Below are 14,763 nucleotides of genomic sequence, written 5' to 3' on the forward strand. Positions count from 1 at the left end.
GAATCGCAGCTGCGTGCTCAACCTTCCTCTCCCCGCCTCCGTCTTTCTCCCCAAACTGGCTCGCGGTCGAGTATCTAGGGCTCTCCCTGGCAGGGGCGCCTCCAGCGCGGGCGCCCCAGGTGTCCGCCCCGCCCTCGGCCCTGCTGGGCTCCGACGCGTCTGTTCTCCCGGAGCTGGGCGGGGCGCAGCCCGTGTGGTTCGGGCGGGAGGCGCCGGGACCTGGCCAGCTGCCTGCTTGCCTGCCTGCCGGGGAGAGCCTGGCGCGAGCCAGCCGCCCTGCTCCCCGCGCGCTGCTGGGCCCCATCATCCAACCTTGCCCCGGCGCCCTGACCTGACGCTGCCCTGCTTCGTCGCCCTCCTTTCTCTCCCAGGTGCTGGACCAGGGACTGAGCGTCCTCCGGAGAGGGTCCGGTGAGTGCACCAGGAAGGGGGAACAGCGGGGCCAGGGTGGCGCCCAGGATTGGGGGCTTAGGCTTTGGGGGGTGCGCGGTGTCCCGTGTGGCGCCACTGGTGTGAAAACGCCCCCCAGCCGCCAGCCTCCCGGCCCTGGTCCAGACTGGTGAGGAGAGCGCATTCCCAGCCCCCCAGGCTTAGTCCCCAGGCTTCACCTGGATGCTTTGAGCAGACTGGTCTGGGTGCGGGGACGGGTAGGAATGGGGTGGCGGGGAAACCCCGTCTTGGGCAAAACGGTTGGTTTTAATCAGAAGCTCCACTGCCTTCATTGCGGGTCTGCCATGCAGACTGGGCCAAGGCTGCTGACGCCATGGATACTCGGTCTGGCCCCAGGGGAAAGGCGTCCTTCTGGCCCAGGAGCTGGTCTTGGGGTGAGGAAGAGGCCGGATGATCTTGGCATGGGAGGAAGCACCCGGCTTCCTCTGGGCGTCTAAAATCCTGTTTCATTGGAATCAGCTTTTGTTTGCGGACAGTCTCCCTCGGCCCACCAGGCAAATGTGGGAAGGGTCTCTGAGCTGTGCACATCTGTGGGCTTCATCCCCACTGGTCCCAAGTCCCCACAGGAACAGAATCTCACTTCTAAATCCCGGAAGATTCCACGGGCTTAGACACTGCATCCTACTGACACTAGCTGGCACTGAAAACTCCACCTCACTTGGGTTGGGGCCTTTACAGGTCCGTTTTTAGATGGTGTGATTGGTATCTTGTTCACATATTTCCTTCTGAGGGAGTGATGACAGTTGGGGGGAGAGCAAGGCCCCCAATAGGTGCACAGGACAGCATTGCCGGTGGCTGTGAAATCTCAGGAAAGGCTCCTGGACGTGCAGACCACGCTGCTGAGCAGCGACATTGGCGCCTCGGGTTCAGCTGGCCTCCATCTGTCTTAAGAAACCCATCCCTCCACCTGCTCGTTAGCGGGACTCAGCTGACCTCACCAAGGCCTCAGCCTTCCTGGGCCCAGCCCCCTCCCTGCCCAGGTGCTTAGTATCTAAGCAGCAGTCATAGGTCACTGTGCCCCCGGCCCTCACTCAGGCTCAGAGAACAGCAGCAGGTGCCTCACAGGACTGGGACTGATTGAAGACATTTAGAGAACATGGGACGGTGCCAAGCTCAGACATGGGGAGATAGTGGGTCTTGCTGAGTATGGCATGAGTGACTCGGAAAAATCAAAACCAACTGAATGTGTGCCCAGTGGGGGATGGGGGTGGTGGAAGGGTCCCAGAACCCTGTGGGCTAATGGGAATAGTGAATTTGGTGCCTTTCAATGGCTCAAGTGAGCCCCAGTCTCAGTGGTTGGGGCAGCCTTCTAGGTCCATCTGTCTTGTTCTTTTCAGAAGCAACATCTGGAGGAACAACCTTCCCCACTACTCCTCCCCACTACCCCCATGCCATCACTCCTCTTAATTTCAACATCTTGGCATCACCCAGGACTGGAGAGGGCCAGAGAGGTCCTGGAGCTCAGCCATTGTCCATGGAACAGATGGGGAAACTAAGACCCTGAGAGGAGGGGCAGCTGTCCCAGGAGGCCGGGCGGCTGTGCCTGAACTGGAATGGAACCCAGCTCTCACCTCTCAGCCCCATCCTCCTTCTCAGCCTCACCTGGGACCCATCCTTGCTGTAGAGACTAGCACTGAGGCTTTAGGTGCAAATGCAGAACTCACGTCCATTTATAAATGAGGTTTACCAACGACTCCCCAGAGAGCTGGGAGAACAGAGGGATGGCAGATCGGTGAGCAGGTGGTCAAGAGGCAGAACTCTCTCCCAGTGCTGTTGCTGCTGGAGCCATTCCAGAGCCTTGTGGCTACAGCACAGATGTGCCTGGTTTACCTGTAGGGAAGGGAGTGGCCCTTCTGGCTGGAAATGTGCCCATTTAGCCACTGATAAGGGCCAGGGGTCAGTGCCTACTGACAGGCATCAGGTCCTGCCTACAGAAGTAACCACACAGGCCGACCTGGACGGCAGCATTTGGGAAACAGCCACTAAGGATTAAGGCAAAAGGCACCACAGTTGTCATCTCTGCCACCATCCCCTTTATCAGCAAGAATAGCACCATCCGACACACCTTGGCTCTGAGTCAGCATTCCTGCTGTTGTTAGCTTGCCAGTTTCTGTTTGCCCAAGCGAGTGACCACCCACAATCGCCATTGTTCCAAGGCTCCCCAGGCAGCCAGCCCAGGAGCTAGTTAAGCCAAGTCTTCATCCAGGAGGAACCCCCGCTGCCCCAATTTCCCTTCAATTTGGCCAAAACATGAATTCAACTCTTTAATGGATAAAGATGACACACCACTGGAATTCAGCAGTCTGGGCCAGGGATACCCGTCTTACAAAATCAGCTCCTCTCTCCCCTCCCTGCCTATTAATCCCTTTGTCCCCTCCCACTGCCCCACTATGGCTATTAAACCACTGAGGAAGGTGGACTGTCTCCATTGTTTAAAATATGATTGAATCTGAGCAGTGGAACAGACGCTAAGTGGAAGTCTTTCATTCAGGAACCTCGTGAGTAGGTGTTATCTACACAGAAATGGAACAAGAAGCAGATAGAGCAGGGCGGCATCTACCCTCCCCCAGCACATGCACTCTGGGAGCCCCCCCCCACCCCACCCAGCCAGGGCAGGCACAGAGCAGCCCTGCACCCCTCATGGGTCTAGCATGTTCTCTGCCCCCACCTCACTGAGCCAGTGGAAGTCGAGGCTGCAGTGAGCCGTGATTGCACTACTGCACTCCAGCCTGAGTGACAGAGTGGGACCTTGTCTCAAAAAAAAAGAAAAAGAAGAAACAAAACCAAGATCTGAAAGGGGGTAAAATGGAGGAGCAACAGATATCCAGGCAGCCTCTAGGACATCAGTTCTGATGTGCTGTGACCTTTTTATCCATCCATTTACTGGTCACAGACTATGGTCTAAAAAGGTAAAGCTTGCAAGATTGACAAAAGCAGATTTTTCCTTACGTTTTGCTTTTCTTCCTCACACATCATGATTTAAGTTTATCAAACTGAAGCCTGGAATTTTGGCTTCAACTTGAGGAGAAGAAAGGGAATGATTATGCTTCAGCTGATGGTCACACTGCCCATCTATTCTGAAAATAGAACATCAATGAATGCTCTTATGAACCCGTTTTTTTCAGAACTCCTGAAAAATAAAAATGAATGAACTTCAGTCTTGCAGAGTCATACATCAAATAATAACTTTATGTTTCAATTCTTTAGAAACCAGAAAGTGTGTGCTCTATAGGAGCGTCAAAAATTAATTCTGTGGTAAGGGTTTCCTGACCAGACCTAAATTCAACTGTAAAGAGCAGGGTTTGTTTGTCCCAGGGCACTGGGGCAATCTCTTCCTGTCACAAGCACTCATCTTTATGTTTAAGGGTGGAAATGCTGAGGAGTGGGTGCAAAAAATTCAACAAATTATCTTTCTCCATTTTTATGGCATAAGCCAGGGACTAGTTTGGTTGACTTCCATGAGAGCTCTGTGGACATTTTCCTTTTAAATGGTATCTGCCCAGAAAATGTCACTTTTCATAATTAATCTCTTGTGCAACAAAATTGAAGTACATCTCCCGCACAGGGGGAGTTTTGTTAGTATTTTTATGATTAAAAAAATGGTCAGCAGCACTGATAAGAGATGCTTTTCAGAATTCAGAAGCAAAATTGAGTCTTTTTGATGGTTTTAAGACTTCCCCCTGAAAGCACACAGGTTGGACCCCTTCTCTGATGTTCTTGAGAAAACAGGTTCAAGTCCTCAAGGAAAACTTGTTGAAATCACATGGTAATTTTTAAACTTTCAGTTACTCACAACAGAACTCCTAGTCACACAAACAAAATCTTCCCCAAAGCCTCAGTGACCAGAGCAGAGCTGGTCTGTCTGTAGCTGCAGCATCCGAGGGCTGAGGGCTTCCCTCTCAAAGCCTGCTGCATACCAGGGAGCTGCAAGCACCGAAAAGCACCTGCCGTGTGCTGGCAACAGAGAGAGGTACTATTCTGGCAGAGCTTAACAGTAACTAATGGGACATCACCAACTGTTAAGGGGTATAAAGAAACATTAAAGGGATGGGGACAGGTGAAGGAGTAGAAACCAGAGGATGGTCAGGGAAATCCTCTGTAGGGAGTGTGCACAGTTTTGCAATGTCCGGTGTGCATGCATTGGTGGTGAGGTTCTCCCTGGTACAATTGTGCTCCAATTTCATACCCAGCAGTAATGTCCACATCAGCATGAGCTGTGAGGCCTGTATGTTATTGCCATATGAAAAACCAGCAAGAGGATCTGTCATTCTCTACTCAGCCACCACCACTGCATCACTGCCCTGCCTCACACCCATCACCCACCCAACAGGATGTAAAGGCCAAAGTCGTCTTTGACTCACCCACCACCCAAGTGAATGAGTCTCCCCTAGAGCTTTGCTACTCAGAGAGGTCTGGAGAGCAGCATGGGCCAACTCTAACATGCACCTGAGCTGCCTGGGGATCTTGTTAAAAGGCAAATTCTGAATGAGTAGGCCTGGAGTGGGGCTTGAGAGTCTGCATTTTTAACAAGTTCCCAGGGGATGCTGCTGGTCCACAAGCCACATTTTGAGTAGCAAGCAAGATTCTAAGGTTCCACTTATCTTGGCTTTTAACAGAGGACTTTTCTTCCTCTGTCCTTTGGACATTGATTGGGATCAGGTCTGATGAACTTCAAAAAGGGCGTAAGATCATCTGAGGTTTGACTTCTCGGTCATCAGGTCACCTGCAAACACAGCATCACACAGTGCATTGGGTAGGGCTGCTGCTCTGCTGAGCAGCTGAGTCACACCAGATTCTTGGCCAGGCACTGTGGCTCCCACCTGGAATCCCAGCTCTTTGGGAGGCTGAGACAGAGGGATTGCTTGAGCCCAGGATTCAAGACCAGCCTGGGACACACAGTGAGACCTTGTCTCTAAAAAAAATTTTTTTAAGAAAAAAAAAATTCAACTAGCTTTGCTGAGGGTGAAGCCTGGCCACCAGTAGTGTTAGGTGATTCTAATACACACCAGGCTTGAGAATCCCTGCTGGGTAGCCCCATAGCTGACCTTTCTCGAGTAAATAAAGCTCAGCACCTGCTGTTCATCCTGCCCAGATGTCTTGTTCCCCCAAGTTGCATCACTTTTGCCTCCCCATGGAAATTATGTGTGTATTTCCAGCACAAGCACATCCCCCTCACAGGCATCAGGCTCGTATGACCTCCCACTGGAACCACACCTCCCCCAACGTGGCAAACCTAAACAGCTCCCCACACCCGGAGGATGGTAAAACCTTCCAGGTGCTGTGTAGTCTCCCAGCTTTTCCACCTAGTGGGTCAGTCATCCAGGCATCCCTGTCCACATGGAGCCTGCACCATTGCTCTAGGAGATCTGGGAGATGCACAGGAGACTCTGAGCTGACTGTGACTTTGCTGTGACGTTTCCCAAGAAACTTAAAGTGAGAAGCCTCAGGGATGGAGCATTTCTCTCCTGGGGTTTCCCATTGCAAAACTCAACCCTAGGCCGGGGAGAGGATCTGTGCCCCTGGATGAGGAGATCACTGACATTTATCCCACAATGGAAAGAGAATGAGGGACCCATGCTGAGTTTGTTCAGGAGAGTAGGAAGTAGATCCCTTTTATAATTCGAATGTGGGAATTTTGCATAGATTCACTTAAATTCATTACACTACACAAGTTTCCAGACAAGCATTTGCCTGTTTAGAAAACCACTTAATCCAAGTAGAGACACATGTCCTGAGAAATCGGTGGCATTCTGTGGTGTCTCTTACTTTGTGACTTGGTTGGCGTCAGTAGGCTTCCAGGACTGACCACTTGTGATCCTGTGACATTCCAGGTGTGACCCCAACAAGAAGGAGAAATGGGGAAGAAACTGGATCTTTCCAAGCTCACTGATGAAGAGGCCCAGCACGTCTTGGAAGTTGTTCAACGAGACTTTGACCTCCGAAGGAAAGAAGAGGAAAGACTAGAGTGAGTGTGCCATGCTGAGCCCACAGAGCCCGGGGCCCCTGATGTCCCCCCCAGGGCCATCATCTGGGTGCTCTCCGGGTGGGTAGACGGCCACGTGCAGGGTGAAGACTGGTGGACAGAAAGCTGGGTCTGGGACAGGGTTCTTCTTTCTGGCCTTGGTTTTCTGTGAGGGGATCTGACTTGCCAAATGGACATTCAGTTGTTCTCTGAATAGTTTTATTTCAACTTGACCCAGTTTCCGTGGTGATATCTCCTAAGCCAGGTCATGCTTAGCCACATCTTTGAAGAACATAGCAAAAGGTGATACATGGGGAAAGTCTCCACTCAGTTCTGAAACACCCAGATGTCGGAATCAAGACTTCAGGACAGAGGCTGCCCTTCCACCTTTCCTTTCATCAGTGCCAGGCAGCATCCCGTCCTCACCATGGCTGACCGCAGCACCGTTTTGTACCACTCTGCCCAGTGACTGGGCTGAAACCCACCTGTCCTTGTTCACCCCTCCCTCTGCTGCACATCTTCCTCCCCTATCTGTCGTCTGGGCCCCCTTATCCTTTCTTCATATCTTTAGTGGATTGGGTCAGCCTGTGAGAAGGAGGCATATGAGGAAAGTAGCCAGGCAAAAGCTGAGAGCATGCTCCGGGTGGAGGATGGAGGGCAGAGGGCAGAGGACCCCTCTGAAAACAGCAGGAGAGAGCCTGGCATGGCCCAGGGAGAGCATAGGCTGGCGAGGCTGGAGTGGAGTGAATGAGGGGCCCAGGAAGAGAGTCAGTTGGAGACGTAATGGGTGGGGTACATGGGATTTGGTGCAGGTCACGGGGGTCCTATGAGCTTTACAGAGCCTCAGTCTTTCTCTGAGTCACCACAGGCCTTTGAGCAGAGCAACAGCAAGTCCTGGTTTCTGTTTCACAGTGGTGGGCTCTGTGAAGTGGCCAGATGTACTTTACAGGCAGAGCCAGCAAACTTGTCGAGAGATCAGATGTGGGGTATCCAGGGTGGGATGGATCAAAGGCGACTTTAAGGCTGTAGCCCGAGCAACTTGAAGGACAGAGATGAGGTCAGCTCTGCTGGGGAGGGCACAGATGGAGAGGTTTGGGGGAAATGTTTCAGGCATGTTGAAGTGACATCATGCAGCTGTGTCCAGCGGGCGTTGGACACACACTAGCCCAGAGCTCAGAGGAGGTGCTTCGTATGGTGAAACCAGATCAATGGTGTTTGTGTTCGTTTCTAGGGCTGCTGCATATGCGACTTGTACCCTACAGCTTTCGCACAGATTTAGTTTCAGGTTTAAAACACACAGCTGTCCTGCACTTCTGCGGGTCAGAGGTCCTAAAATCAAGGTGTCCTCAGAGCTACATTCCAGCTGGAGGCTCAAGGGAGGACCCATCTCCTGGCCTTTTCCAGGCTCTAGAGGCTTCCTGGATTCCTTGGCTCCTGGCCCCTCCTCTACCCTCTGCCTCCAAGGCCATCAGCACAGCGTCTAACAATGTCTCCCTCTCCCTCTGTCTCTCTCTCACCCTCACCCTCTCTCGCCTATGCCTCCATGGTCATGTCCCTCTGTCTGACTCTCCTGCCTTCCTCTTTCCCTATGAGGAGAAATGTGGTTACATTTAGGGACTTCCCGCATCATCCAGGACCCTCTCCCCTTCTCAGGATCCTTAATACCATTCTATCGGCAAAGTCCCTTTTGCTATGTGAGGTGACATTTTCACAGGTTATTCGGACTAGGACGTGAATGTCTTGGGGCAGCAGTATTGTTCAGCTGACCCCAGCATTTAAAGCTGCAGGGCTGCAGGAGACCACACTGGAAGAGAATTTGGATAGAGACCAGCCCTGGGGGACTTCAGCTCAAATATATCGAGGAGACAAAGCACTAAGAAAGGAGACAGAAGAAGCAGCAGAAGTGGGGGGCTTTGGGTCTCCACGCTGAACAGGGTCCGTGACAAAGCATTAGGTGAAGCAAGAGCAGTTCGGCCCCACACGGAGCAGGGGCACCCGTGTTGGTGGAGAGGGGCTGGGTCAGAGCCACCCCACCGTGTGATCCCCCCACTCTCCCTCGGCGCTGGACCACCGATCACCCCTGGATTCCATTATAGCCCAGGTTTCACCACTGACCTTTTGGGAGGGCCCATCCTGCTGGCCCTGGTACAGCCAGTACCAGACTGGTGCCCACAGCTGCTGCAACCAACTTCTCAAAGCCTGAGCAGGGGCTGCTGACTGGTACACAGCTGACCCCAGGGCTGCCACCCTGTCCCCTCCACTGGCAGGAAAATGCAGTCTCATGGGCCCTGTCCTCACCCTCCTCTCTGCAGTCTCAGATCCCCCATTTCCACATTCTGAAGTCCCTCACCCTCTCTTTCCCATTCTCTCTATGTAAACTCAAATGTTCTCTCTCTGTTTAAACCAGAGCAGCGATCCCTGCCTCAGCCTTGGCATTCAGGCTGTGCCAAGGGCAGAACCCTGTTCTCATTAATAGAACCTTCTTCCCAGGCGGGTCCTTCCCAGATGGATCCTGCCCTGTCTCCGGGGCAGCCCTGGCTATTGTGAGCCCTTATTTTAAATGGCAACTTGTAACTTCTCATTGCCTATGTATAGATGACGCAGAGAAATGGATAGGGAAGGGGGAGCCATGTTTTCCAAGAAGCAGAGGGAGGGAGCCAGTGGGGCCTGAGGGTCCCGGGCAGGCACTGTCTGTCAGGGGCTGTTGAGCGCTCAGCCCCCCTCCAGTCCAGGCTTCTCTGAAGCGGGTTTAGCAGAAACTCCCCTGTGTTTCCTGTCTCTGGTTCACCCACTTCTGACACCCGTCTTTCCTTATTTCATGTTCTTCTCATAATTTCACATTGCAAAGAAGGGACACACCTCGATCACCTCTCAGGAGTCTTAGGAAAGGACGTCTTTTGTAAGAACATGGGTTCTGATGACCCCGCCCTGTGGGTCGCTGATGGCCAGTTGGTTACAGCCAAGGTCACGTGGCTCATTGTGTGCCTTAGGCTATTTGCTCAGAATAAGCCAGTGGTGGGGGCGTGTAATTGGCCCACTCTGCTTGTCTTTGTGGCCTGCTGTGTGATCAGGGGGTGGGCTTATTAGATGCCCAAATGCCTTCCTATGGGAAGGGGCCACATGAACGTAGAGTACCATGTTGAAAATGTCAATGTGCAGAGAGGCAGCGCTATGGAAAACCTGTGTCAAGGTGGTGTTAGGTCAAGAATACTGAAGCCCAAATGGCATTGCTATGATGGTTCTTACTATGAGAATACATTTCAGCAGGTGAAACATTTGAAAGGCAAAGAGTTGTGTAGACCAGTGGTACCCAACCTTTTTGGCACCAGGGACCGGTTTCATAGAAGACAATTTTTCCACAGATGTGAGGGTGGGGGAAGGGGGAGTGGGGGCAGTGGTGGGGATGGTTTCGGGATGAAACTGTTCCACCTCATTCTCATAAGGAGCACGCAGATTAGATCCCTGGCAGGCACAGTTCACAACAGAAACTACAGGCGTTCTATGAGAATCTAATGCTGCTGTTGACCTGGCGGAAGGCGGAGCTCAGGCGAGAATGCTGTCTTACCCGTGGCTCACCTCCTGCCACATGGTCGGGCTCCTCACAGGCCAGGGACCCATGTTGGGCTGCAGCCGGGGGGCTGGGGACCCCGGTGTGAACAGTGTGGGGGCAGAGGTCGTCAAGAGCTTTCTGAGTCTCTTGTTTCATTTGCGCTTGTCTTTTGCTGACCGCCTTATTGGTTAAATATGCCACTAAAGTAGAGCTGCCTCTACCTGGGAGACGCCTTCTCACAGGTGCCGCCTGAGCCCCGGGAGTGGCAGGGCCCTGGCAGGTGGGCACACGTCCTCTGCAGGCACCGTGAGCACTTCAGGGTTGGAACACACTCGCTGGGTGTTCTGCTCAAACCTCGCGATGTTGACGCTCAGCAAGGCCGCAGAGGAAGCAGGCTAGAATAAAGGCCCTGGTTCTTGGCACCAAAATTGGTTCTGCAAGGAGCTGGCGAAATTACCAGAAATCCATGATGACACGGAAGATAACTTTTATGATAATGAACCTCCTTCTTCTCCATCTTTCATCATTGCTCATCTCTGCAGCTCACTAGTATAAACATGAACCATCATCTGCGTGCTCCCGCCGCAGGGTCCCGTTCTCTGTAGCGTCTCTCTGGGGGACATCCTCTGGGACCTCATGTCTGCTCCCGATCGCTGAGTCTTAAATATCTGAATCAGCAACAGGCTGGATGAAAATGTGGTGCTAAAGGGACCACTGAGTGTGTGGCGGTAACAAACGCAGCAATTCGGGAACCGCCCAGCAGTTTCCAGCGTATCTCGCCCCCTGTGAGACGGATGCTCGTAGGCAGCGCAGCAGAGGAAACCCAAGGTCACTGATAGGAGAGAGGAGAGAATCAGCAGGGGTGGGGGGATTGTAAAACCAGGAAACACACCCGGTCATTGCTTGGAAAGAGCTTTACTAGCCCGACTCTGCATCAGGTGAACACGGCGTGCAGACGCAAGGCCGGTGCCCCGGAAACAAGTTTCCCAGGGGGTTGATTTGCTTAAGAGCCGATTCACTAAATTCACCAGTGTGAAAGCAATCAAACCAAAGAAAATGTATGTCTTTTAACATATTTTAAATTAGTGGATTGTGTCAGATGGATTCCGACTCAGTATTTCTCCCCAGATGTGAGCCTCAATCCACGTTGAAGGACACTGGCCAGGGTCTGGAGGTGACCTGCACCTTTTCCCGCAGCATCAGGACATCAGGATTTCTCCTCTGTCAAAGCAGGGACAAACAAGCTGGCCCAGATCCCTGATACACTGGAGGAAGGCAGGCACGTGACCCTGAGACCCCGAGACCAGCGTACTGTCCCCAGACCGTGGAAGCTCCTGCCCCTTGGCCAGGCCTGCCCCTCCCTCTAGGCCGTGCTGTAGACGTTCAGTGATGCACGCCCCGACAAGGCTCTCCTTGCTGGCCCTTAGGCGGGATCGGTGAGAAGGAAGGGGAAGCCAGCATGTCTTGATCCAGCCCAGGCAGGCATGGATTTGGGAATGGGCTGTTTTCTACATAGGGTGGGAGGGTTGTTCCTGCCTCCCACGAGGACACAGTGCTGTGCGCCACAGAATGAAAAACTTGAAGATGTACAAAACTTGGATGTTAGCATCATCGGCGTCAGGCCGAAGTTTTAGGATAGATTTGACTTAACACTCACGTCCTGTCCCGGGGCTGCTCAATCAGCAGCCCCTCCTCAGCCTTTGTCCCTCCTGACTCTGCCCTCCTCCCAGCCTTCTGCTTGTCCTGGGTGTTCCTTACCCCACACTCTCCTGACCTTTCTCTGTGGTTAGTTTGAAGCCTCCTCTTTTTCCTCCTGGCCTGTTATTGGAATAAATTGCCAATGACAGCTCTTCCTAGAGGGTTTGAGTCCCTGTTTTCATGGGTGCGTCTTTCAAATGGTCAAAGAACAAATAAATCCTCCATGAAAACTGCTTCATACCGGAAACAGTGTTCACTAGCCTCACCCTGACACCTCATACTGATGAAGATAAAGAAAAAAAAGTACAGCCCAGTTAAATCATCATGTAAATAGACCTAAGGCCACACTGTCCATGACAGAAGCTACTAGCCACTTGTGGCTATTTAAATTAATTATAATTAAATTATAATTAAATAAAATTTCTCTCTTCAGTCTCATTAGTCACACTGCAGGTTTTTGATGGCCACACGTTGTACACCATATCAGACCTTTGCGGAGGCCAATTTTGAATAAGGCAGCAAAAGTCTTAAAAGTGTGTTCAGGAGCTCCTCTGCTGAAAGTCAGCATAAGGAGAGAATCAGACAAGGGTTACAGGAGAGAAGAGCTAGAAGGACCCTAATGTCCAAATCTTCAGGCTTTGCTTAAATACCAAATTTAACAATGATTTACCAATGGGTTGCTCAGCACCAATAGAAATAATACTGTAGAAATAAATTGGCATGAATAGTTCACAAGACATTGTCCAGTAGAAAAAGCAAGTTGTGAAAATGTAAATTTATCTCATTTTACTTTTTTTGTTTTTTGAGACAGAGTCTTGCTCTGTTACCCAGGCTGGAGTGCAGTGGCGCAATCATGGCCCCCTGCAGCCTCGACCTCCTGAACTCAAGCAATCCTCCCACCTCAGTCTCCCAAGTAGCTGTGACTACAGGCGTGCACCACTACACCCAGCTAATTTTTTAAATTTTTGTAGAGATGGGGTCTCTCTATGTTGCCCAAGCTTGTCTTAAACTCCTAGGCTCAAGTGATCCTTCCACATCAACCCCCCAAAGTTCTGGGATTATAGATGTGAGCCATCACACTTAGTCCCATTTTGCTTTTTAAAAAGTACATCAAAAAATCCAATAATAGTAGCAGAAGCTCAGCACTCATTGAGCCCTCGCTGGATGTGGCTCTCTATGTCATCTGTTGGAGTCTAGCCCCTTCTCTGTCTCCTTTGCTGGAACTTCTTGGAATCCTTAAATACTCCCTATTGCAGGGTCCCAGGTCCTGGCCTCAACTCTCTTCTCTGCTCTGTGTCACTTCTCCGTGACCTTGTCCAGCCCCAAGGTTTTAAATGACTTCTAGACCAGCTCTGCCTGATGGAACGTTCTGAAGTGATGGAAACGTTCTATACCTGCAGCTAGGGGCTACTATAATGGCGAGACAACCCATCTAAACAATGAGTCACAAATCTACACCCACATCAGAGGCCTGTCCTCCAAACTCTGGCTTTTGTAGGCAAAGCCTGCACTACACTGCAGCCAGAGTTTCCCACTGGCATCTCTGTCCCAGCATGTCCAAAACAGAAGTTGTAATTTCCCCTCCACCTCCAAGCACCGCCTCCCCATCTTGGACGCAGGCTGGTTGCCAAAGTTAAGTTCTCAGGACTCATGGCTGTCTCTGCTCCTTCCCTCTCAACCCACATCCCACACTCAGCCAGCCCCGTGGCTCAGCCATCAAAATATGTCCCCAGTACAGTTTCAACTCACCTCGCTCACTGCTGGCCTCAGGTCAGGCCACACTGTCTTCCTGTGGACACCACGAGAATCCACCTCCGACCAACACTCACCCTTCTCTCCCTCCACGCTTACTGTCCTGTGGTCCATTCTCCCCAGGGCCCCCGGACTCACCCCTTAAAAATGTGGATCAGGGTTAGGCGAGGTGGCTCAAGCCCACAATCCCAGCACTTTGGGGGACCAAGGTGTGCGGATCACGAGGTCAGGAGATCAAAACCATCCTGGTTGACACGGTAAAACCCCATCTCTACTAAAAATGCAAAAAACTTAGCCGGGCATAGTGGCACGTGCCTGTAGTCCCAGCTACTCGGGAGGCTGAGACAGGAGAATCACTTGAACCTCGGAGGCAGAGGTTACAGTGAGCTGAGATCGTGCCACTGCACTACTCAGGCCACAGCCTGAGCAACAGAGCAAGACCCTGTCTCAAAATTAAAAAAAAAAAAATGTGGATCAGGCCATTCCCCGGCTCATAATCCCCACAGAGCCTCCACTGTGTTTATGAGGAAATTCGCTCTCCTCACACCTGCTCACCCGGGACCTCGCTCCCACCTGCATTTCCTCCTTAGCGCTTCTCCAATGCCCAGTGAGTCATTTCCTTGTTGGCATCTTATCCCTGCGGGCATCTAAGCCCCACGAGGGCTCTGTTGCGTCGGCTGCAGTGTCACCAGCCACTAGGACACTGCTGCACATGGGATGGCTCCACAGCTCTCTGGGTTCACGTTGGACGATGACCTCTTTCAGCTTCATCTCTGTTGTCTCATTTAACCCTCAGACACCCCTGGGGTGTGGTTACTATTACTGTCCCCGTTCACAGGTGAGAAACTGAGGCAGGTTGCCCAGCTATGATGAATATCTGGGAAATGTTAACTTTTAGCACTGGCGGGCCTGTCTGCAGGGAGTGGTAGCTGGCTGGGTGTTGTCTCATGTTATTGTTCCTCTCATCTCCTTTCCCCCATCAACATATTACATTTTAAATAATTCACTCCAGGCTGAGCACAGTGGCTCATTCCTGTAATCCCAGCACTTTAGGGGGCCGAGGAGGGTGGATTACCTGAGGTCAGGAGTTCAAGACCAGCCTGGTCAACATAGTAAAACCCCCCGTCTCTACTTAAAAAAAAAAAAATTAGCCAGGCGTGGTGGCAGGTACCTGTAATCCCAGCTACTCAAGAAGCTGAGGCACACGTATCTCCTGAACCCAGGAGGCAGAGGTTGGAGGGAGCTGAGATCTTGTCACTGCACTCCAGCCTGGGCAACAGAGTGAGACTCCATCTCAAAATAAATATAAAATAAAATAATTAACTCTAATTCCTTCGTATTAAATATCCAG

The 14,763-nt window shown here is 51.7% G+C and overlaps 1 protein-coding gene across 1 annotated transcript in view; it reads left to right on the forward strand.

Moving 5' to 3' along the window:
* The first annotated feature begins 390 nt into the window (after nucleotides 1-390).
* The window catches only part of MLPH (melanophilin), a 66,717-nt gene continuing 52,344 nt past the window's right edge, over nucleotides 391-14,763 (forward strand). The window contains exons 1-2 of the mRNA XM_064383389.1: nucleotides 391-411; nucleotides 6,282-6,415. Of these exons, the coding sequence (XP_064239459.1) occupies nucleotides 6,306-6,415 (110 nt within the window). The 5' untranslated portion in view covers nucleotides 391-411; nucleotides 6,282-6,305. The remainder of the gene's footprint in view (nucleotides 412-6,281; nucleotides 6,416-14,763) is intronic.

The sequence above is a fragment of the Aotus nancymaae genome, unplaced genomic scaffold (genome assembly GCF_030222135.1).
Source record: "Aotus nancymaae isolate 86718 unplaced genomic scaffold, 86718_ANA_hifiasm-v0.15.2.pri h1tg000031l, whole genome shotgun sequence".
In the NCBI taxonomy this organism is placed as follows: domain Eukaryota; kingdom Metazoa; phylum Chordata; class Mammalia; order Primates; family Aotidae; genus Aotus; species Aotus nancymaae.